This window comes from Botryllus schlosseri, chromosome 5, assembly GCF_051294905.1.
Source record: "Botryllus schlosseri isolate E-star chromosome 5, Bs_hap1, whole genome shotgun sequence".
In the NCBI taxonomy this organism is placed as follows: Eukaryota; Metazoa; Chordata; class Ascidiacea; order Stolidobranchia; family Styelidae; genus Botryllus; species Botryllus schlosseri.
In genome coordinates, this window is record NC_137240.1 from 570,367 (window position 1) to 595,082 (window position 24,716).

The 24,716-nt window shown below is 39.4% G+C and overlaps 3 protein-coding genes across 3 annotated transcripts in view; all 3 read left to right on the forward strand.

Moving 5' to 3' along the window:
* On the forward strand, nt 1-784 carry LOC145438538 (uncharacterized). Its single transcript, XM_080315870.1, has one exon. The coding sequence runs from the start codon at nt 109-111 to the stop codon at nt 430-432; it is 324 nt and encodes a 107-aa protein (XP_080171996.1). The 5' UTR covers nt 1-108; the 3' UTR covers nt 433-784.
* On the forward strand, nt 777-11,383 carry LOC145438528 (telomerase-binding protein EST1A-like). The gene is made up of 16 exons (XM_080315861.1): nt 777-913; nt 1,569-1,698; nt 1,760-1,837; nt 2,341-2,410; nt 2,913-3,131; nt 3,580-4,014; nt 4,904-5,035; nt 5,424-5,608; nt 5,780-5,930; nt 6,335-6,559; nt 7,105-7,390; nt 7,898-8,118; nt 8,258-8,429; nt 8,727-8,907; nt 9,731-9,881; nt 10,225-11,383. Exons 1-16 carry the CDS (start codon nt 811-813, stop codon nt 10,825-10,827), a joined length of 3,342 nt encoding a protein of 1,113 aa, XP_080171987.1. The 5' UTR covers nt 777-810; the 3' UTR covers nt 10,828-11,383.
* The window catches only part of LOC145438525 (SWI/SNF-related matrix-associated actin-dependent regulator of chromatin subfamily A member 2-like), a 20,298-nt gene continuing 6,949 nt past the window's right edge, over nt 11,368-24,716 (forward strand). Inside the window, exons 1-19 of the mRNA XM_080315857.1 lie at nt 11,368-11,506; nt 11,617-11,706; nt 11,894-12,030; nt 12,896-13,061; nt 13,681-13,882; nt 14,495-14,679; nt 14,921-14,982; nt 15,045-15,175; nt 16,433-16,649; nt 17,235-17,387; nt 17,807-18,085; nt 18,668-18,820; nt 18,881-18,949; nt 19,398-19,535; nt 20,143-20,306; nt 21,122-21,299; nt 22,559-22,915; nt 23,372-23,471; nt 24,424-24,565. Of these exons, the coding sequence (XP_080171983.1) occupies nt 11,428-11,506; nt 11,617-11,706; nt 11,894-12,030; nt 12,896-13,061; nt 13,681-13,882; nt 14,495-14,679; nt 14,921-14,982; nt 15,045-15,175; nt 16,433-16,649; nt 17,235-17,387; nt 17,807-18,085; nt 18,668-18,820; nt 18,881-18,949; nt 19,398-19,535; nt 20,143-20,306; nt 21,122-21,299; nt 22,559-22,915; nt 23,372-23,471; nt 24,424-24,565 (3,002 nt within the window). The 5' untranslated portion in view covers nt 11,368-11,427. The remainder of the gene's footprint in view (nt 11,507-11,616; nt 11,707-11,893; nt 12,031-12,895; nt 13,062-13,680; nt 13,883-14,494; nt 14,680-14,920; nt 14,983-15,044; nt 15,176-16,432; nt 16,650-17,234; nt 17,388-17,806; nt 18,086-18,667; nt 18,821-18,880; nt 18,950-19,397; nt 19,536-20,142; nt 20,307-21,121; nt 21,300-22,558; nt 22,916-23,371; nt 23,472-24,423; nt 24,566-24,716) is intronic.

Below are 24,716 nucleotides of genomic sequence, written 5' to 3' on the forward strand. Positions count from 1 at the left end.
TCGACCGCCCGTGACGTAGCTGGCTTTGGTGCTTTGAGTGACTTTGCTTGCGCGTTTCTTGTGTAACAAGTCATATTCTCACCGTAATTGCAACTAAAACTGGCAGATATGCTGACGAGAGTAGCCACGCATTCGATGTCTAACTTATCGCGACAATTCAGCAAGAAGCTTTTGACAAATAATGGAGCGCGATGCGTCGGTCGTAGATACATGAGCGGTCACGGACCGGACATTTCGAAGATGCAGGCGGCTGTTTATATTCTAATCTCGGGAGGAGTCTTCACTGCGATTGGAATGTACCAAGCTAGCAGCATGAGAAACAGAATAGAAGCTTTCGAAACTGGCAAGACGATCCCGTTCAAAACGATGACCGACGAGGAGTTTTTGGAGTTCAAACAAAGATTCCAAGAAATTCACTCTGAAGAAGAGTAAAATACTATTGAACTGACGTAGTTATGAGCGTGTTGTAGAAAAATATTGAATCTTTTATTGTCAAAAATGTTTGAAATTATCAACAACCGGTCGCTGAATTAAAACTTGAGTCACTGTTGTGGAAGAATGGATGATTAATGTAAATAAAATAGGCATTATGCTGATCACTTGCCGGTTGGCAATAATGTCTGCTCTGTCATTCAGATAATATTTCAGGCAGTGAATGGAAATATTGATAGTAAGCTTCTACTATCTGATTTTGATTATTATTATGCGTGTCTGATAAAATATAACATATGTTGTTAGAATGCGCATCTTGCATGACGTATTACGCTTCTTTTATTTGTGTAGATCGTAAATATTGAGATACCAAATAAAATGACGGAGCGCCACAGAGTTGAAGTGATCAAAGTGGATGAGAAATTACTTCGCCGACTTCACGAGAAGCTGAAAAAAATTGACTTAACGTCAAAAACTGAAGGTATAATTATATTCCATACGAGATCATGAGTGACTTGGCCTCCAAACCTGGTAGCCATAATAAATCTAAAATCGAAAACAATGACTTGCTTCGGAATTGAATCTAGCTCGTTGTGTTTTAGTTGCTGGTTTTAAGGCCTTGTTAGTTCCACTTGTAGTTCTAGTTTCGGAAAGTCGGTGGTTCCAGTTCTAGTTGCCAATTTTGAAAATCGAGTAGTTCGTACAAGACTGATTCAGTCCGTTCTTCTCATATGCATAAATTTTTCAATTTATCATATCCAAGTTTATTTGACTATAGCTCTATAGACACTAGACAGGTTTGTTAATTGATTATGGTAATGTTTCTCTATTTCTCAAAGTTTCGTAGATTAAGGGGTAATTGAGTTTTGACATTTTTCAAATTATGCCTCTGTGTTTTACGTATTTGAGACCCTGGAGTACAATTCTGTCTCCGATTCTCACAAGATTTCGTGTATAATGTTAAAATATACAATTGACTGCGATGTTTTTTCCAATTTACTCTACTATTTGCAGGCGATTACCCCTGATCAGTGTCTGTCGAAAATATTCGGGTTTATTTCAATATTGATATATTATTCAATTGCATATTGAAGTTTTGTATCTCCAAGAATTCTCACATCATACTGCAATAACAGCGAAAGAAAAAAAGAAGCCAGTCAGATTTCAAGTCTATCAACCCGGAATCACAAGGTTGTCCAATCGGAATTTGCCGAACAATTTCAACAAGTCTGACGCCACGAGAAATCCTAAAAAAGAAGAAAAAAGGTCCTTGGCGTTAAAGTCCTTGAAGCCGACATCGGAATAATCTTGCATGCTTTGTTTTTAGGCAGCCACGTCACGCAATGTTGGATCGTGAACGGAATCCGCCGAGTCGTTTGGTCGGAGAAACGGACGAGGATTTGAGGTATGGCAGGGTATAGGGTATGAGGCATAGGCAACTGAGAAAAATGTGAAATCATTCATCCTGGTGACTGGACCGATGTCCTCTCTGAATTTCTGGTTTCAAAATGGTTTTCCAACAAATTTCCCTACCAGCTCTACCTTCTTGATTCTTATTGGAAATACCTTCTCAACGTTCTCTATCTTGGCCTTGATCTGTTGCAATTTTCTGGCAGAAGTTCGAACTTAGCATACCTATTGGTTGGATCAGTTTCGAGTATGTTGACGGTTGAATACAATTTCAATGATATTTCTTGTAAACAATTTCAAAAAATGTTTTGTTTGCTGAAAATAGGGTAGGCCTACTGGTGACAAATCTTCAACTGCTTTAACATGAAACGTTCATTTCCCATCTAGTTGATTCCCTGGTTTGCTTCCTACATATTGAGTTATGTTTTGTTTGAGGTTGGAAATCTGCAGCCTCACTATGTTTGCGTTTGTAAATCCTACGATGCACTGTATTTTCAGTGATGATGATGAATTGGCTTGGGATAACTATGCAGGTTCTGGTCTCGTACACGAAACATGGAGTCCGCAAGTGAGTGCATTTGTTCCATTCTTTTCATGGAGCTCAGGCCAACATGTACAAACCACCAATCTATTTACTTGACATTCAATGAACTACTGGTCTTCTGAGTACTTATAGTTCTAGTTGCAAACTTTCAAAAGTGAGTTGTTCTAGTTGCGTATTTTGAAAAGTGAGTAGGCTAGTTCTAGTTGTATATTTAAATTCCCGAACAACCAGAAAACATTTTCGTCGTGAGAGATTCTTGGAGCCATTGCTAGCTCAGAGTCCTCACTACTAGCATTGTCGGAGCTAGGGGGTGGGCTTTGTGGGCTGAAACCCTTCCCATTTCAACCTTGTAATGATGTTTGTGTTGATGATCGAGTTGCTTCGGAATTGAATATACTGAGTTAGTTGTGTCTTAGTAAGTTGACAATTTTTTAACGTCATCAGTTGTAGTTCTGGCTGTAGGTGTACATTTTGAAAATGAAGTATTTTGTATAAGTCTGATTTAGTCCATTCTTGTACATTGCAGGTGACGGCTACAGACGCGTCAAGCCTAGAAGACGAAATCTTTTCGGAATTGAGTGACGACGAACGGAGGTTGAATTTCGGCCTCGATAAAGTCAATATTGAAGAAGATAGTATCGAGATTGCTGATGTATCAAAGGAAGATCGGTCCTCTGCGTCGATGGGATCTAACCGAGACTTTTACAAAGTCGCCCATTCCGTTTCATCCAGAGACAGCGAAGAGGTTCGTTTTGAGCAGTGTCGGAATGACTCGAGTCGATTTGCAAAAGGACTTTACATGACGTTTCAAAAATGTGGATTGACTTCACTTCACCCTAGTCACTTTAAAATATCTAGTGACTTGGCTTGACTCGAGTCAACTCCGACAATTGAGTCAGTTCCAAAAATCAAGTGACCGAGCTTGACGTAAGCGAGTGACTTAGATTGACTCGAGTTACCTTTAAAAATCGAGTGACTTGTCTCGAGACGCATTCAAAATTCGAGTAAACTCCAAAAATAGAGCGACTTGACTTAAATTGAGTCACCTTAAAATACGAGTAATTTGGCTTAAAAACTCAAAATGTGCTATGAATCAATGTTACTTGACTCAAGGTAGTGAATTGCTCCCAACGCTGGTTTTTCGACGCAATCTTCAGACGAAATGTCATTCTCATTCACTTTGCTTTATTTAGGAACAACCGGACTATGAATCCGACGAGCCTCGGCTGTACGACCCCTCGAACCCCGAACAACCGATCCTGGTACGGAGAAACCGTCCCAGCCACAAGCAGGCTCATTTGCATGAAAGCGACAATGTTTACAACGCGCAAGCTAATCGAGCCAGAATCGTTCCGAGTATTCCACAGCCCGCTCGCAACCCCCGTTTTACCCCGCAATCACCCCCTAGACAGTACCCCATCTCTTATCACGACGACAGCTACAATGTTTGCGAAACGAACAGTCCGAGACGGTATCATTATTCGGAGAATTTGTCGGAGGACGAGGATACTGTGGCATCACAATCCAAATCGATGAGACATAAAACGATTATAGCGATACTCAACGAAGCCGAGAGATATGAATCTACGCTTTCGAACCTGTTGGCGTCGCCTTCGTTTGACTCGGAGGTGAGTCAACTATTTCAAATAAGACTAGAATTAGAATGATAGCTACACAGTTTTTCCAAATTAAATTGCAATTAGAATAGGCTTACCATATTTTGGAAATGTAAAAAGAGGACACATTTTCAGAAATTTGAGACTTGCAAAACCGGAGAAGAATTCTCAAAAATCGGTGAATTTTTCCCACTTTGTGATCGGTTGACTCAAAAAAAAAGGAAATCTTTTCCGCTCAGAGCTCGAAATACCGTTTTTCTTTCCGCATTGCTAGGTGGATGACTAAAAAAAAGGTCATCTTTCCACTCTGAGCTAAAATCACCGTTTTTCACTCCGAAATACCCGCCGCATATCACCCGCAATTTGCTCTAAATCTGACCTAAATTTTCAAAAAAGAGGACAAAATCTCAAAAAAGAGGACAAAAGAGCGTCCTCCGAGGACACTTTCAAAAAAGTCAAAAAAGAGGACAAATCCTCTTGAAAGAGGACGTATGGTAAGCCTAAATTAAGCCGAATTTGCAAAAAAACTTTTAAAATTGAATTATATTGGCGAAGCAGAACTTAGGTCAGAAACATTCCTTCTAATTCAGGGGTTATCAAACTTTTTTAACTGCATACCTTTTAGATTTACATGCATGTATGGTGTACCCTTTAAAATCCAAAGTTACTATAAAACTGTCTTGCAAAGACATAACCAGGTCTACAAGAATAAACTTTACCGAAAGAATTTCTGGTACTCAAGTGGCTAAGTGCTAATGGAGATACTAATTTTATTGCATTGAATTTTGCTGAAATAACCCTGATTGACTGATATTCTGCCTATAATAGATATAAAGTATTGAGAATGCCTGCCTTCATGAAACAGCTATAGAATGATCTAGTCATCAAAATCTGTGTTCAGGAATACAACCAGAGTTTGAGCAGGACTCGGAATAAACTGAAGATTTTGTACGAGAAAGTCATCGTCGGGGAAATCGAAGAAGCCGCGAACGAGAATCTTGATCAGAAACTCTGGAAGAACGTATATTATCAGGTGGGTCGATTTCCCAGCTTCGCGTTTCACTTTGCAATCTGTTATTGCTTTCAAGGCTACATTCATTGCGGCATAATATTATCAACTCGAAAGAATTTTTGTGTGCTCCTTATCAAGAGTATATCTGGTGTTATATTCTTTGTGGGCGCATAAAAAGTGCATATTTGAAAATTCCGCATCATTCATTAACACAATATCAAGCATGCAAAAAGCGATTCAAATGAAAATCGATGTGGCAAAGTGTATAGCAATGATGTCATTTTAAAAATAACGCAAGATAAATTCAACCTTACCAGTTGCAGTAACTATGTGGTGGTCATTACAAGGAAAAAGAGTTTGAATTAACGTACAGATATTTACTTACAGATGTGATTTGCAATGCGTTCAGGTTATCGAGATTTTGAGAGATCAAGTTCGCTCTTGCCCGGAGCAGGACAGCTCGGAGCTCCGAGACAATCTCGTGCTCCTGCTCGACCAAGGCACTGCTTTTTACGAGACGTTGCTCGAGAACCTGCAGCGAAAACACCGCTTCCATCTCAAGGATATTCTCAACAGCCCGGCGGCCAGAAAAAGGTAGGACGGGTCACGTAGCGTTGTGATTTCTACTGGAGTACAAGCACTAGCTAGGCTACCTATTGTATAAAAAGTAAGTGGTTTTGCCTAAAAACTTGAGTAGAAGTGAGAGTAGCCCAAAAACATGACCACTTGAGTGGCGCAATGCAACAAAATCTCATTTCTCCCCAGGCATCGACTGAAATCGGGCAAACGTTCGTCGCTGGCCACGCTCACTTGTCAGCGTGTTTTCATCTGTCTTGGAGACATCGCTCGTTATCGCGAACAAGCCACCCACTCTAACAACTATGGGAGGGCAAGGCATTGTTACTTGCAAGCACAGGTGAGGATGTACATATATATATATATATATATTTCTACATATGCGATATCAACCAGGGTTGTAACCAAGTCCTAAGGTCCAAGTCAGGTTCAACTCCATTTTGTGAAACTTTTGCATAATATCAGAGGCTGCGCATTCATAATTTTTTCTCGCTCTTAACATGTTTATTCAAACAGATAAAATACAGCTTCTGAGCCTATGTATCAATTTGCGGTCCTGCTATACGAGACTTGAGTAACTCATACACAATGTGTCGAGTCATTCGCAATGACTCGAGTGCAAGTCGAGTTCATTAAAAAGTGACTCAACTTGAGTCATTTTTCATTTTTCATTTTTAAGAAATTGACTCGAGTCAACGAAAAATTACCAACTCGTGCTCATGAACCGCTATCTCTCTGTTTCAGGTGCTGGCCCCAAAGAACGGTCGTCCGTACAACCAGCTTGCGATACTAGCGGTGAAGACTCGACACAAACTAGACGCGGTCTACTTCTACGTCAGGTCTCTCGTGGCCAGCAATCCAATCTTGTCGGCCAGAGAATCTCTCATGGCCCTGTTTGACGAGGTCAGGAGGAAGCTTGACTCGCAGCAGCAGAAGGAGGACGCGGGGCACGCGGAATCCCCCAACCAAGTGAGTACAAAAGTATGTATTGTACTTGTTCATACTTGGACAACTAGATATTACTAGTCTAATTGGCAATAAATGTTGGTTATCTAATTTGTGGAGTGTTCTTTGCTCTAATTCCAGCTCTACCCTCATTTGCAAAATGTTTTCACTCTCTAAATTTAGTTCTAATCTAATTTCTGGTTTTCCTGAAAATCCTGCAGGAGAACAGTTTCGGCTGCGAAATGAACCAAACTTCCTGTACAGACATTTGTGATTCTCTTGCTTATGAAAATTTAACAATTTGATACGAACAGAACTTAATTTGCAAGTTTTCGTAAATTCGGTAATTTTAATTCTAATCTAATTTGGAAAAAATGTGTGGCTAGAATTCTAATTCTAGTCTAATTTAGAAAAAACTGTATTGTCATAATTCCGATCTAATTCAGAAAAACGGAACATTTTCTAGTTGTCCAAGTCTGCTGCCAGTTCATCCCACTTTGACTTAAATTATGGAATCGTTAATTTTCAATCCCAAATCCTCTCTTATCTGTGAACTATGCAATCTACAGCGCTCAGGCGGTCAAGAATCTCATAAACGGGCCGAGGTTTGGATACTTCCAGAGGACGAATCGGATCCAGTCATTGTGAGAGAATTGTCGTCTGTTGAGTTGTCGAGACGTTTCGTACTCTCGTTCCTGCATCTGCACGGTCGGATGTTCACTCGTATCGGACTGGATCGATTTCAGGGATTATTTGCGGAAACGGTGCGCCTTTTCGAGGGGGCCGTCTGCGATCTCGCCCAGAGCAGAATGCTGCAGATTTGTGCCATCAATCTTTTTGCTGTCTTGAACGCGGGTGAGCTTTCTGAGCTGAATTGTGGAGAACATTGCGTGTCAACAATCTTATTATCATATATGAAATGGCCATCAAGAGACAGCTTACGCCCAATGTACTTTTTTTAGATAGTGCAGACACTCCTCCAGTTGACGTGGATGGTTGTTGTATTTTGATTTAAGTCTAATCCAAGGCACCCAAATAAAAGTGTGAACCTATAAACGGTCTCCGTGTCAGCCGAAAATAGTAGAGTGTTTTACAAACAAAACTGATTTGAAAAATAGTATATACGGTTGCTAATTCCTAAATTATGTACTTCCTAAATTATCAACCATCGTAAAGACTATTACTTCAGAAACAAAACTTTGAACACAAATCACTTTGCTTCTACTGGTTTGAATTCAGCCAATTTTGTGCGTGTTTAGCCAACCTAACAATTTTATGGAATAGCCAGTGAAATTTGAAATAAAGAAGTTATTTGCGAACAACCTTAAAGAACAAGTTATATAAAGAATTGATTATTTCCAGAAAAACTTTCTATACATGGCCCTGCTCAAGATTTTCGCGACAACCAGCACCGAGCTTTGCAGCTGACCTTTTCCATGCTGGCTGTCGCGGTAGATCGACTCAACGCGGCTTTACGCACCGATGGTTTCGATTGCGCCGAGTCATATCTGCTTTTGCCCTCGATCAAAATCACGTTCGATTGGATGTTCGCGAACAAGAGGCTCTGGTACCCACCCCCAAAGGTAAGTCGAGTGATCAGGCCTGGGCATAATATTATGAATATTCAAATCGGAATGGGGTATTAATTCTAATGGTTCGAGTCAAGTATTAGGAGATATTTCTTTGTGATCTGAAATGATACGTTGACTGCCGCTTTTTCAGGATCTGGTGGGAGCTGGGCTCGATATCTGGGAGAGTCTGGCGTCTCTGTGCAACGTCGTATGCAACCTGCCTCGCTACGAGCCTCAAGTGAGAATCTACGACGAGATGGCCGACGGTCTGGAAGAGGTTTTCTTGACCGAGGACCTTCAGCTGTGCGGGTTTTCGCCGTTGGGTAACATTGCAAATTGAATTTCTGCAATTATGCTAGTATCAGAACTTTTCATAAATCTTGTCCTGTTTGAAGATTAGCATTTGTTGAAGGAGGGAATAAACTGCTGACGTTACTTTGCTATCAAAATTTTCTGTGGTGAAAGCTTTTATGATGATTTTGACGATCACAAGTGCGAGGCAAACCTCTCTCAAAACCACTTTGAACATTACAAAGCCGAAATTGTAACAATCAACTAGTTTTTGTGTCATAGTTGAAAAAAACGATCAATTTTTGTATCCTAAAATCATCGTCTTTCAGGGAGCGCGTTCAGCGACCCGCGATTTGTGGAAAGCGAGGACGCGACCCCGGACCGTCTTGAGTTTGTCCAGAACTCGGTGAGGATGTGTCTGGTTCGGGACTTCTTGGAATATCTGTGCGGGATGGAGGAGCCTTTGCTGGCCTTCAAGCGAGGGAAATATGTCAGCGTCGCGCCCACCAGGTCCGTGTTGGGCGAGTGGATCATTTTCAGTTTCTTCTGATTTGAAGTTGGCATTATAGCTGCAGTTTTTTCCAAATTAGTTTAGAATCAGAATTGCAGCTCCACAGTTTTTTTCCCAAATTAGAGAATTAGAATGATAGCTACACATTTTCTCCCGAATTTGATTAGAATTATAGTGATAGCTACACAATTTTTCCTAAATTTGATCAGAATTAGAATGATAGCTACAAGTTTTTCGAAATTAGAGTTGAATTAGAATGAAAGCCTCACCGTTTTTTTCCAAGTTGGATTAGAAATACAAATACAGCTACACAATTTTTCCTAAATTTTATTAGAATTATGGTGATGGCTATGGTTTTTTTTCCAAATTGAAGAATTAGAATGATAGCTACACAAATTTTCCCGAATTTGATTAGAATAAGAATGGTAGCTGAACCATTTTCCAAATAAGAATACAACAGAATTATATCCACACAGTTTTTCCATATTAGATTAGAATTGGAATAACGCTCAAGTTTTTCCCGTATTAGCTTAGAATTACGATTATTGCTAGACAGTTTTATAATTTTAGCGACATATTTTTCCAAATTAGAGTTGAATCGGAATTGTAGCTACAGTTTTACCCAACTTCACATCATGAGCACGACAACGGCAAATGTCTATACACAGAGCTTGGCACGTTTCTTACAATATACAGTTTTCCTGTAGCATTCTCAGGAAAACCAGAAATTAAATTAGGATTAAAATAAGGGCATAGGAAACGTTTCACAGATTGAATTAGAATTAGTTTACTGACAACTAGAATTATTCGTATTTTTTTCAGAGTAAGTTCGTGGGGGGTTGCACCGAACTCAGTGGCCATACCGACAGAGCTGGAAACTGAGGAATACCAGGTTCTTGACGAAAGCTACGAGGAAAATTCGGAAGATGTCGAAGATTTTCGTGAACTTCGCAAACTCCGAGACTCGTTGCAGGTAAATTTTTGTCATTTTACAGAACTGCATTTTGCCTATTTGCAATAATTATTCAAGTCAGATTTTAGACTAAATCCGTTTCTACTATCAGTTTTCGGTTTTTTAGGTGAAACCTGGAATACTTCCTTTCAACTACTTTGATACCTGGTAGATTCAATATTTGCAAAAAATCGTCCTGAATTCCCTTTTCTGCTCCATATTTTGAACACTTGAAAAGTTTTGACGTGCGTCTTGAATCGCTACTTCTACTTGTAGCTGAGTATAAATGATAAAAATTTGAGATTTGTCAAAAAAAATTTGCCGAAATTTTTCAAATCGATTTTCGCTTTCTTTTCCTTTTTAGGTGAAAAAAGAATTCCAGGACAGGCGAGACGACCGGTTGAACTCGAGCCTGCATTCGGAAAAACGAGTGAAACTGGAAATTTGCCCCAAATATCTGGTCCCCGACACGAATTGCTTCATCGATTTCCTGCATCTCATCGAAAAGCTGGCGAATTGCGGAAAATTTCAGATAGCCACCCCGTTAATTGTGGTCAACGAGTTAGAAGGGCTTACGACCGAAAAAAAGGAAGATACGAATCATGCGGAACAAGTGCAACAGAACGCTAAAAAAGCTGTTATTTTCATTAAAAAATGCGTTTCCGAAAATCATCCGAAATTCAGCGTTCTGACGAAAAAAGGGACCGAATTAAAAAATTTACGTTTTCGTAGCGAAGAATCCACCGGGCATGGAAATAACGACGATTTTATTCTACAAAGCGCTCACTCTTTGTCAAAATTTCAGGCGTCGAAACATAAAGACGTCGTCGTCAACGGAGAAAAAATTTTGCGCAGAAACGTGGTGCTGTTGACGGACGACAGAAATTTGAGGCTGAAGTCGTTTTTGTTGCAAGACGTGGCTTCCACGACGGTGAAAAACTTTTGCAACTGGGTCAAACTGAAATAAAATTCGTCGGGAGTTAATATTTTGTTGCCGCACTGTGCCTTGCCTGTTTTCGTTGGTTTTCTGGTGTTTAGGTGTATGAAAACGTGCCTTTTCTGCGGAGATGAGCAATTGAGCATTGATTTTGGTTTTTATATCATGATTTCGGATATGGACACTCGAAATTATGTAATTTCCTTACCGACAATGAACATATAATTTCATCGCTGGAAATTTAAGACGATTTGAAGCAGGATTTTGACTTGAACATGGAACTTGTAATTTACTATTTTCTGGCGAGTTTTTTGAATAAAATTTCGGCCAATTTCGGGTATGGACTTGGCTTTAGGCGTGATACGAAATAAATGATCAAAAACAGTAAATCCGCTTGTCTCTGCATTTGTGATTCACCATTTATGTCGCTGCACTTGCCTGTTTCGTTAGTTATCGGGTGTTGGTTTTTAGAAAAAGTGCCTTTTCTGGTTCACCCCTCCCCCTCCAACTTTTGCATCATCATTTCCTTTTGCACTGAATCGCATTTTACGCAAACTCGTTTCACGATTGCAATTTACCTCCATTCATCAACAGATTGTAGCATAACTCTTTAGCGATACAGTAGCAGCTATGGACCAACAAATGGGGGCACCGCCCCCGCAGCAGACAGCGCCCCCCATGCAGCCTCCCAGTTATCAATATCCTCAGGGTATGTCGATTTCACTTGTCAAACGGACTTGGCAACGAGTTAATTCTAGTTAGAGTAATCTAGAAATCCCGTAAATTTTCTTAGATACTGAGTTGTTATTTCTTTTTCAGCGGGTTACGTGCAATCCAGCCAGCCGAGCATGAATCAGCAGGCTCAGCCCCAGTACGCACCCCAGATGCAGCAACATCACCCCAACATCGGTGAGCGAATTTTCAAATTTTATGATAAGATTAGAATAACAATTATAGCTAAAGACATTTTTTAGTTTAAATGAGAGAAATATGTCAAAAATTCGAGTACAATTTGCTCGCCGACATTTCCCTGTAATTTGTCCAAACACGCCACTTACTCTACTTGCCCAGCGTCCCAATTATATTGTTCTTCCAGGTATGCAGCCCGGTCCCCCCGCCCCATCCGGGCCCCTCAATCAAGGTCACCCTGCGGCACAAATGACGCATTTTCAAACGCCGGCCTCGCAAGCCCCGCCACAGTACTCTCAGGAGCAAGTCAACCAGTGGAAACAGGTCTGTGCGTGTATCCACGAGTGTTTCAAGTTCATTTCTCTACTATTATTTAGCATTGGTGGCAAACCAGGGTTGTAATGACTCGAGTCACGATTTTGTGATGACTCGACTTGACTCGAGTCATTTTCTCAAACTACGGAAATGACTCGACTCGAGTAAATCTGTTCATTGACTCGACTTGGACTCCAGTCATTACGCATGACTCTAGGCTCAAACGGCCAAGACCGACATTTCATTATTTATAAGTACGAAGAATAGTAAAGTAACCACACTATTGGGATTTCATCTATTGGAACTGGTACTTGAAAAGGCGACCAGAAACTGCTAAAAGTGAGCAAAATTTGTATATTATAAATTCGAACCATTCGATATCACCAAACAAAGTTATAAAAAGTGGGTTTACCAAGACTTTAACTGGAAACTGAGCAGTCAACACAATGACTTGGCCTCGGACTCGGTGGTGAATTGAAAATGACTTGACTCGAGTCAAAACTATAAAAGTCGGATTGACTTGTGACTCAGAGCCTTGAGGCTTGGTTACAACCCTGTCGCATATTTGGTCAATTAATCGGTACAGCAGGCCTGCAAACAAAAATGATGGAAAAATCAGACCGATAGAATTTACCATAATATAGGATAAACTAAAATAAGTCTTGATCTGTTTCTGATTGAAATGGGAGGGGTTTCGAATGCCACTGTCAGTACTGATGACTGTGAGCTGGCAATGGAAAACATCGCACAACACAACAACAGCATCACGATTCATGCCAGACGACGACATGCCTTTTTTTGAGTTAGTCGCGACTCGTATTGTTCAAGTGTTGATCAGGTCTGCTATTGTCTGAGCGAAAAATCATACTTTTAGACGGCCGACCAGATGCAGCGTTCGGGACAGACCAACGACCCTCGCTATCACAGATGTCTGCAGCTCATCAAACAGGCGCAGCAGCAACAACAACAATTGCCTCAACCGCACATGGCGCCCCCTCAGCCCGCGGCCCATAACATGCCTCCCGTTCAACAGCAACCGAGTAAGTTATCTCGAGGGCTTGACAAAACCGTTTAGTACGGAATCAAGTATATAAGATCACTCGAGTTACCAAGCCTTTTACAGTGAAAACACCGTCAAAACTAGAATTTTTGTTGCTAAATCAACCTTTAGCGACAAGGGTTGTATAATTTCAGGACTCGAAATCTCATCTGTCAATACCCAGCGTGAATCATGACTATTAATACTTGGTTCATATTCCAGTACTCAAATCGTTGCGCCAAACCCTAAGACCTGCACCAACTACCAATTTGATTAGTTGACAATCATCTAACTAACGGGTTTTGAGTACTTCTAGTTCTAGTTGTAGTTGCGGATTTTGAAAAGTGAGTATTTCTAGTTTTAGTCGAGGATTTTAGAAAGTAAGAAGTTCTAGTTCCTGTTGCACCCTTTAAAAATCCAGTAGTTTATACAAGTCTGCCAACTCTAGTTCCATCCTATGTTTTCTTCCCAACCTTTTCTGTCTCACCGCTGAATTAACATTGTAACTATCTGCTCAAGCAGAAGTAGTGATTTATAGCTAATTGAAGATACATCTTTTTTTTCTCAAGCTGCTCTACTCTTGTGTGACAAACTTTTCTGAACGATTTCTCTTTCTCCAGTGCCAGGTTACTCGCAGTTTCCCGCACAACAGCAACCCCAGCACGAATACCCGCCCCAGCAGCCTCGCTACCCGCAACCACAGCCCCAACAAGCCCCCACGGCTCCTCCCCAACCGAGACCGCCCGTCCCGGACCCACCGCAGGCTCCGGCCGCCCCGCAAGCACAACAACAACAGCAGCAACAAGAGTCGGGTCAACAAAGGTGAGGTTTTTGAGAGGTGGACAACTTTCTTGAGGTTATAATTAGAATTATAGATCGCATTATTTTTCTGAATAAGTTCATATTTGAATGATAGCGATTCAGTTTTTTTCAATTTAGATTAGAATTATACCTATTTTTTTTTTAATTTGATTACAATTATAGCTACTGGTACACATTTTTTTCCAATATACATATAGTCACAAATATAGCCACAGTTTTTTCCAAATTAGATTATAATTGTAATTATAGCTCCTATACAGTATTTCCAAATCAGATTAGAATTACATTATTTTCCAAATTGGATTATAATTATAGTTATAGCTAGACAGTTTTCCAAATTAAATTCGAAATATAAATCTAGCTACAGTTTTTTTCAAATTACATTTGAATTCGAAGTACCGAATTCGCAAAAACTTGACAACTTGATTAGATTATTTTCCAAATCAGATTATAATTATAATTCTACACAGTTTTCCAAATTTAATTCGAATTATACATCTAGCTACAGTTTTTTCACAAATTAGATGAGAATTGGACGACGGGTATTTCGTTATCATGGTTTCCAAGTGTTCGCACGCGATCAGTGCGTGATACTGTAGTTCCTTTTTTCAGGCTGCCGCTCCCATCTCCTGGTCAAGTTGCGTTCTCGAACCCTCAGCTGTATCAGCTGCGAACGCAGATCATGGCTTATAAGCTGCTGGCCCGGCAGCAGGCCATCCCACATCAGCTGCTGCAGGCCACTTGCGGAAAAAGGTTTCCCGGCTTGCAGGCTTCGCAGCAAAGTCTGACAAGTGCAGGTGGGGTTTGATATTTTCACATCAAAAATCTGGTTCCGAATTCTAATTTTAAACATATGGCTAATGCACTATTTTTTAGATTATACAAGAACTCCTTCAATATGAATATATTATTCAACTGTATACTTCCGTAATTTACCTCAAAACGTCTCTTTTGTATCATGTCCATATCTGACAATAACTGTAAATTTGTTGAAGTGTCTTGAAAATGGATGCTCTGACCTTTGACTTCTCGTTTCAGTGGCTTCCGGTGAAAAAACAGCCGCGAGCTCGGAGGTTTCAAAATCGGCGAACCGTGCGGCCGTGAGTTTTCCGCCTCGCGTTAGATTGCATTCGATCAGACGGTAATTAGTTTTTTTTTTCAGAACCAGCAGCCGGAACCACCTAAAGATCTGGCTACTTTGCTGAAGCTCCCTCCCAAACAGACCAAGTTAACACCCCTGAAAAAACCGGAAGGCATCGACCCCAACCTCATTCTGCAGGAGCGTGAGAACAGGTCAGACTCGACATGTTCTATATCAGTGGTTCCCAACCTTTTTCCACCCACGTACCACTTCGAGGTTTTATGCAGTGCTTGCGTACCACCTACATAATTTACGCACGGCGAAGGCGGTTAAAAATGTTTTCACCATTTATGACGACATACTCACGTATTTGAGCTTTGTGAGGAAGATTTTTTACCTAAAATCGAAGGATTTTTACCTAAAAAAACTTGATTTTGACCAAATTTTGACTTCACGTAGTCAAATTATATAGGTGTTTTCGCACATAATGTTAAAATTGTACTACTTATATTCATTTCTGGTTGGGACTGTCTGTCCTCACGAAAAAGCGTTTTTAACCTAAAAACTGACAAATTTTGACATGGAAAAACTTTATTTTCACGATATCTGGCCCAGTAGTTACACCACGTATTATGGTAGAGTTAATTAAAACTTGTTGTAGTACAACGAAATATACTTCCTTACATTCTCGGGTAGAAAGTGTCTGTCCTTACTTGCCAAGAATGGAGAAATAGCGTTTAGCAGCAGTAGTTGTTGGCTGACAACACTGAAGCTGTGCGTACACTGCTGGTCACACAACATGTTGCTTCATACTGACAGTTGTCATGCATCCCAATTTTTCATCATGAGCTTCTTGATAAAATAACCATGCAATGTCAGGCAGTCTTGCTTCAGTTTGGACAATGCGGTAGGCTACTCTGAGCATAACACAATATCAATTGTCAGCCTATTTGTTTCTTTTGACAGTTTATGACCAACGATGAGCAGACAATGGGCCGCCTACAACGGTAGGCCTATAAAGTGGGCTACCAGCTGTAAAATATCAAAATCTATGATACAAACGAAATGGAGGGGTCCAAAAATTTTAACTTTGTAAACAATTTTGACAATTTTTTGACTTAACACTCAATTTTGAGCTTTAACAAATTCTATTAAACTAGGCACTATCAGCCCGGGTTCATGAGATGCATGGAATTGTTTTTTCACCACTAGTCAAAAAACTTTTAAAAATTCAAAATCAACCCAACTGAACTAATAACTTCCTTCGACCGAAAAAAAAACAGAATCTACTCGCGTACCACCTGGAAGACCTTCGCGTACCACAGGTTGGGAACCACTGTTCTATATGAATTATTCAAGCCTCGTATATCAGCCTCAGACTCACCCTGTTACTCTCTGACTTGGTCTCAGACTTGACTCGGTGACTTGGTTACAACCCTGCAGACATGTGATATTGTTATTATTATCAGGATCCAAGCTCGTATCGCGACTCGGATTGACTCGTTGGAGAAACTGCCGGCCTCCCTGCCCAACGACATGCGCACGAAAGCCACCATCGAGCTCAAGGCCCTGCGCTTGCTCGGATTTCAGAAGCAGCTGCGCCAAGAGGTGCTGAGCGCCATGAAACGAGACACCACGCTCGAGACCGCGTTGAACGCGAGGGCCTACAAACGTACCAAGAGACAGGTTTGGGAATTTTCATGTTTATTTCAAGAGCTAGCTTTGTGCTGACACTCAGAAGTCTTTAACAACGGCAATAATCTTAATTTATATCAATGGTAATGGTAAACGTAATCATTCTGTCATACCATTTATACACAGATGCTTAATTTTGACTGACCTTGGAATAATCAGATATCTGTTAGCTGTTGGCAAAATTGTCTGGCCCATTAAATTGGTCTGGTAGGTTAAAGTGGACTAATAGAAATGAGAAGGCTCTACATTCGGTAAAATATCTATATGCTACCATTGCACACAAAAATTTTTTTATTACTCTGTGCAGTCCGAATTTTATGTCTTGGAAGTGTTTCAACGGTTATAGCCTACGTGTGACAAAACAATGCGTTTTGATTGAAAACACTTTTTCGCTCCGAATGTTTTTTGATTTGCCGGTAAGGTCTGAGAACCACTGGTAAGTATTTTATCTTTAAATTTCAAATTCCGATATCTGCATTTATTGGCAATTACTCCCGATGAGAGTCAGTCGAAAGCTTATAGTAGAATAAATGTACCATGACGTATGTTTGAGTGTTGTCGGAACCTCTTTTTCAGACTCTGAAGGAAGCTCGTATCACGGAAAGGATGGAGAAGCTACAGAAACTGGAGGCGGAGAAGAAACGTCGCCAGAAACATCACGATTTCTTGCAGAGCGTCGTGCAGCACGGAAAGGAGTTCAGAGAGTATCATCGCTCCTGTTCTGCCAAGGTGGGTTTGGGGTGCGATGCAATGGCAAGATGCATCCTGGTGATTAACACTAAATTACTTACTACGCTACAAATTGGTGTGATTTTTTTGATTAACAATATCTAAAAAGTTCGAATGTTCTTTCCAATTCTGTTGACAATTACCCCTGACGAGTGTCAGTCGAAAATATTCGGGTTGATTTCAATATCAATATACCATGCCTCCGAGAATCTTTTGAAATAGGCATGGTCAGCATGCACCAAATTATGGTTAATGTGTTGTAGAAGTGGCGTTATATTGTTTGCGGTCGCATAAAAGGTACATAGGTCATAATTGGTGATACTAGATTACAAAATTACGGTGTTACTGGTGTCTAAAACGTAAGTCGTTTTCTGCGAAAAACATCATTTCTTGTGACTAACCACATGTTTTGTCGTCAGACGGCCAAACTGAGCAAGGCGGTACTCCTCTACCACGCCAACACGGAACGTGAGCAGCGTAAAGAACAGGAGAGAATCGAAAAGGAAAGAATGCGTCGGCTGATGGCAGAGGACGAGGAAGGATACCGGAAGCTGATCGACGAGAAGAAGGACAAGAGGCTGGCGTACTTGCTCAAGCAGACGGACGAGTATATCGGGAATCTGCTGCAGCTGGTGAAGGAGCATAAAGTGGCGTTGGCTAAGAAGAAAGGGAAAGGCAAGAAGAAGAGGGAACCAAAAGTGGGTTGAAAAAAAAAGCAGTAGCTATCATTCTGATTCTGATTTAATTTCAGAAAATTGTATAGCTATAATTCGGATAGGAAGTAAATTTGGATAAAACTAGAGCCTATAAATATAATTCCAATCTCTAATTTTGAAAACAGGAAGTTTGTCGCTATCATTCTAATCCAATTTGGAAAATCAACTGTAGCTATAGTTCAAATTCTAGTGTAATTTGGATAAAAATATATAGTAGTTATTTTTAATACTAATCTAATTTGGTCAGAAACTGCAGCTATCATTCTAATTCCAAGTTGATTTTGAAAAACTGTAGCTATAATTCCAATTCTGATCTAATTTGGAAAAATGTAGCTATGAGACAAACTGTAAGGAAATTTGAAAAAAAAAACTAGTTATAAAACTTAATTCCAATCTCTAATTTCGAAATAAAGTTAGTAGCTTTAATTCTAACCTTTAATTCTAATCTGAAAGAAAAACTGTAGCTATAGTTTTAATTCATGTAACTTTGATAAAACTGTGTAGCTGTAATGATCATAATTCCAAAAATAATGCAAAAATTTTATCATTTCCAACTTTCTCCAGTCCGACGAAGTGGACCGGCACGTTGCGGTGCTGAACATGGAGACCGGGGAGGTGATGAAAGGGGAGGACGCGCCGCACGCATCAAATCTGGACGCCTGGCTGGAAATGCACCCCAATTTTCAAGTGGCACCCAGGACAGAGAGTGATGAGGAGGTGAGTGAGGCTCAGTTCCCTTTGGTTTCTTTGTCACGTTCTTTGGTTTGCTTTTGACAGGAGGAGGAAGAAGAGAGTCAGGAGGAGGAGCAGGGAGAGAATAAAGAAGAGAAGGAAGAGGCCGTAAATGTGAGTCTACTTTTTGCTAAAATTTTATTCGAATATTTTCAACTTATGCTTTAAATGTTTATGTTATAAAATTTTAATTGTGATGTCATTGTACAATTAGTTAAGCTTATTTTCATTTTTCAAATTTTTAGAAATTCAATTTTTTGCACTATTGTATATGTATTTTTTCAATTTGTTATTTAATTTTTACTAATAAAATTTATAGTGCGAAGTTGCTGTGGAATACGTGTGGCTTAAGTCCATTTTTTTCACTTCATGGGAAAATGTTTTTTTTAAATCTTGTCAATTTACAAATTTACAAAAACTTAATTTTCTCATAATATGAAAAATTGACAAATTTTTTTTTAAAATATGAGAAATGGATGTGAGCTACTCTGAATCCACAAAATACGAATGAAAATTTTAACAGAAATTTCATTTTCTCAAATTGTGACAATATATTTGGCAGGCTGCCAACGCGATAGACGATGAATACGGCTCGGCAACGTTTGATTCCAAATCATATTACAAGATGGCTCATTCCATCTCGGAGAGTGTCACGGAGCAGCCCACCATCATGGTTTCCGGGAAATTGAAAGAATATCAGGTGGGTGGGGGTCGGTGGACTTTCCAAGTGTGGGGTTTATTACAGTGTCGGAAGCCCCCCTTTTCGAAATACTCAAATTTATGTCACATATAGCATCTAATATTTCCTTGTATATCAATTCACTGTAGTAGTATTTTTTCTGATCCTAAAATTCATTATATTTGCTAAATTTATCATTCCAATATACCTAGTGGTTTTACCTATGGCCGCACAAATCTGGTGCCTTGAAGTTATGTGGGAGGTCAAGAATAACCTTAAGAATGATGAAACTTACCATATTTGGCTACTATTACAATTTACAGCTACATTTTTGCTGTTACATTTGTTGCAGACTTGTACAAACTACAATCCTACTTGGTTGATGGTCAACTAAGTGCTGAATTTCAGAGTAGTTCTAGTTCTGATTGCAATTTTTGAAAAGTGAGTAGTTTTAGTTCAAGTTGCTAGTATTGAAAAGTGAGTAATTTTACCTCTAAATGCAATTTTTGAAAAGTGAGTAGGCCTAGTTGTGGTTCTGATTGCGCGTTTTGAAAAGTGAGTAGTTGTAGTTGAAATTGCGCCTTTTTAAAACCTAATATTTCTTATATTTTGACCCTCCTCCTCTCAGATCAGAGGGTTGGAATGGCTGACGTCGCTCTACAACAACAACCTGAACGGGATCCTGGCCGACGAGATGGGCCTCGGAAAAACCATACAGACCATCGCCCTCGTTTGCCATATGATGGAGAAGAAACAAGTCAACGGGCCTTTCCTCGTTATTGTACCTCTGTCGTAAGTCATTGTTTTTTACATATTTTTTATAATAATATTGCACCATGCAGTTTTGGGCCCTCGCGACTCCAACGTGTTGTTTGGGGGTGACTGCCGGTGCAATATTATGTTTGGAGACATCAGGGCGCTGGACGCAAGAATTTGTTCAAAGCGCAGTAACGTTCTCCAACAATATGTGTCCGTCTGTTATGCGGCCTCTAACCCCAACCTGACCCTATACCAAATACTTGAATGCATACTAGGGCTGTTCAAAAAAACTTTTTCTTCAGATTTCACTGGCTACTTGATAAAATTGTTAGGTTGGTTAAAAAAATGCTGCACGCCTACTTTGCCTCAATTCCAACCAGTAGAAGCGAGATACATGCAGTGGAAAGTTTTGAATTTATCATTAAAAAATTGAAAAATATCATTTCAAAATTTTTCTGTCGACCCCATAAAATTGTTAGGCTGTCACTAGAGATGATGCACACCGAATTTGGCTCAATTCCAACCTCTAGAAGCGAAGTTATTGCGGTATAAAAATTTGGATTTGGATAAAAAGTATTTACGTTGACTAACTCTTTAATTATTTATTATAAAATCATGGAATTAAAAATTTTTCTACTGCTGCATTACAACTAAGTGCGGTTTAATGGATACCACGGTGGAAAATAGCAATGAAACTGTAATTATTGTTGAAAAATTAACTCCAAGTGGCCAGTAGCGTATATTTCAGTACTCGAGTTAGGTTAATACTCGGTTCAAATTAGTGTTCAAATCATAGCTCCCAGCCGTAACAATGATACTGTCTGTCTGACTCTGTCTTTTGTTTCCAGAACTTTGTCCAACTGGGTGATGGAGTTCGACAAATGGGCGCCGTCCGTGGTCAAGATCGCCTACAAAGGAGCGCCACAGGTCCGCAAGCACCTGGCCCAGCAATTGCGCGGCCAGAGGTTCAACGTGGTCATCACCACGTACGAATATGTGATCAAGGACAAACACATTCTTTCCAAGGTGGGTGACAAGTCCGCGGTTGGACAACTTGGGAATTTTTAGCTTTTTCTAAATTAGACTAGAATTGAATTGAAGCTACACAGTTTTTTCCTACTTAATTTGAATTCGAATTACGGATTTTGTACAGCGAGCTTGGCTCGTTCCGCACTGTGTAGTCTAATTACAGCGAAATGCCAGTAATTTAATTGTGATCTAATTTGTGCAATATTTGGGAAAGCTAAAAGTTTCCTAGTTGCACAACAAATTTCAAGTTTTTGCGAATTTAATGATTCTAATTGTAATGTAATTTAGAAAAACTAAGAATTTCTTAGTTTTCGGAACAAATTTCAACTTTTTGCGAATTCAGTGACTCTTACTGAATGTAATTTGGAAAAACTAAAAATTTTGCAAGTTGTCAGAACAAATTTAAGTTTTTGAGAATTCAGTAATTCTAATGTAATGGAGAAACTAAAACTTTCCTAGTTGCCCAACAAATTTCAAGTTTTTGTGAATTCAGTAATTTTAATTGTAATGAAATTTGGAAAACCAATAATATATTAGTTGTGAGAACAAATTTTAAGTTTTCGCGAACTCAGTAATTCTAATTGGGATTTAATTTTGGAAAGCTAAAAATTTCCTAGTTGCCCAACAAATTTCAAGTTTTTGCGAATGCAGTAATTCTAATTGTAATGTAATTTGTAAAAATAAATATATCTCAGTTGCGAATTCAGTGATTCTATTGTAATGTAATTTGGAAAAGCTAAAAATTTCGTAGTTGTCAGAACAAATTTCAAGCTTTGGCGAATTTAGTAATTCTAATTGTAATCTAATTTGGGAAAGCTGAAAATTTCCTAGTTGCCCAACAAATTTCAAGTTTTTGTAATGTACGGTAGTTGTAAAAATAAATATATCTCAGTTGCAAATTCAGTAATTCTAATTGTAATGTAATTTGGAAAAACTAAAATAATAACTTAGCTGTCAGAACAACTTCAAGTTCTTGCAAATTTAGTAATTCTAATTGTAATCTAATTTGGGAAAGCTGAAAATTTCCTAGTTACCCAACAAATTTCAAGTTTTTGTAATGTACGGTAGTTGTAAAAATAAATATATCTCAGTTGCAAATTCAGTAATTCTAATTGTAATGTAATTTGGAAAAGCTAAAAAATTCCTACTTGTTGGAAAAAAAATCTACTTTTTGCGAATTTAGTCATTCTAATTCTAATCAAAATTTGAAAATCTGCTTTTATAACTGGTGTGAATCCAGCCGTGATTTTTCGCAGATTCGTTGGAAATATCAAATCGTTGACGAGGGCCATCGTATGAAGAACCATCACTGCAAGCTGACTCAAGTCTTGAACACGTATTACTTGAGTCCGCACCGACTGCTCCTCACGGGCACCCCCCTGCAAAACAAACTGCCCGAGCTGTGGGCGCTTCTCAACTTCCTGCTGCCGTCCATTTTCAAATGCTGCACCACGTTCGAGCAGTGGTTCAACGCGCCTTTCGCGATGACCGGGGAGAAAGTGGAATTGAACCCGGAGGAAACCATTTTGATCATCCGCCGTCTGCATAAAGTGTTGCGGCCCTTTCTGCTGAGAAGACTCAAAAAAGAAGTGGAGTCGCAGCTGCCTGAAAAGGTTTGTTTTTGTTCTGTGCTGTTTCGAACAGGCTTGTAGTAAGTGCCAAGCTAGTTGGTTTAAGGTCAACTGACTCCTGGTGTTTTGAGTAGTTCTAGTACTAGGATAATTGAGTTATTTTAGTTCTAGTTGCAGATTTTGAAAAGTGAGTAGTTCTAGTTCTAGTAGCTTTTTGATAATTGATTACTTCTAGTAGTAGTAGCATATTTTGAAAATTGACTAGTTCTAGTTCTAGTTGGGAGATTTGTAAAGTGATTAGTTCTAGTTGCAGATTATTAAAAGTGAGTAATTCTAGTTTTAATTCTGAATGTTAATGCTGATTTAAAAAAAATGACTATTTCTAGTTTTCCAAGGGAGTAGTTGTGGTTGCAAGTGCAACTGTGCATTTTAAACTCCAGTAGTTTGTAAAAGTCTGGTTCCGATAACACGCTGACTCTATCTTGTTTGTCTGACCAGGTGGAGTACGTGGTGAAATGCGACATGTCTGCGCTACAGAGACTCCTCTACAGTCACATGCAAGCCAACAGTCTGCTGCTTACCGACGGATCTGAGAACGGTATTGCGTTTTGTCCGGCTGGCCAAATATATTTTAATTTATATTCTTGATACCAAAACGGAAGAGATGGAAGACTTGTCCATTGACTGGAGAAATAAAAGAGAGTTTTGAACAACTTAGTAATTAGTAGGGCAAGTTTTTGCATCTTTTTTACAGCTTCCGACAACTTCCTAGATACTCAGAATCTATGTCTTATGGTGTTTTAACCTGTTAGGAGGGATTTTATAGTGCAACTTCTAGCAACTTTTCTCTATTTTTCGTGTCAAGTTTTACTGCAACTTGTATCAAATATTGCGAAAAAATGTAAAGGAGTGATTGAAAAACACTATAAACTATTTCTAGTATGGTGCAATTCTCTTTGATTTGCATAACAACGAGCTATATGATAGGTTAACTTCGTCTCACTGTTATCTATGACACAATGACTTGTAAGCAAGCAGTTGAACTACCCCTGGCAATCACGATTATGCCCAAACAATATAGAAAAATATAGCTTTATTAATTCTGTCGTTTAAATTTGAAATAGTTTCACGAACGCCCAGGCGAGACCACCGAAAATTACATTTTCACTGGGTCGCCATTTTTGGGCTTTTGATGTTAAGTCGCCAAGACTGAGTTTTTATGCAATGCCTTGGGTCAAGTTTGCAGACCTAGGGGTTTCGGATGTGACAGCTCTACAGGAATTAGGTTTTACAACGAAACCTTTCTAGTATCTCGTACCCTAATAATCCAGCAAAAATTATAAATGCAACTTTTTACTGCAACTTTTTTAAAAATTAAATGCAACTTTTTCGCGATTTTAGTGCAATAAAAACTTGCCCTAGTAATTAGTAACGGTTTCTAGTTTGTTATTGAGTTGAGCGTGTAGGCTACTTTTTTAACTTGGCCTACCGCAAGTGTGGATCCGAACTGGTCGAATGCAACAATCATAATCTGGCACTCCCTTTCGCAGGCAAACAGGGCAAGGGAGGGGCCAAGACGCTGGCCAACACAATCATGCAACTGCGAAAGATCTGCAATCACCCGTTCATCTTCCAGCACATCGAGGAGGCCATGTGCGAACATCTCAAGATTCCGGGAGGCATCGTTTCTGGGTGAGAGCTCGAGTATTGAATCTAACGATTTGTGTTGAGTAACAGATCATTCGTTCAAGTATTAAAATGATGCCACTAAGAGTTAATTTGTCAACGTGAATTATGGTTCCAATACTGTTTCCCAGTATGGAAGGCTATAAATCTCAATAGT

Excerpts from the sequence above, each read along its gene's own strand:
- LOC145438538 (XM_080315870.1), top strand. The coding sequence starts at position 109 with ATGCTGACGAGAGTAGCCACGCATTCGATGTCTAACTTATCGCGACAA.
- LOC145438528 (XM_080315861.1), top strand. The coding sequence starts at position 811 with ATGACGGAGCGCCACAGAGTTGAAGTGATCAAAGTGGATGAGAAATTA. Across the intron at positions 3,132-3,579 it reads CATCCAGAGACAGCGAAGAG|GAACAACCGGACTATGAATC; the intron begins GTTCGTTTTGAG and ends TGCTTTATTTAG. Across the intron at positions 8,119-8,257 it reads TCTGGTACCCACCCCCAAAG|GATCTGGTGGGAGCTGGGCT; the intron begins GTAAGTCGAGTG and ends CCGCTTTTTCAG.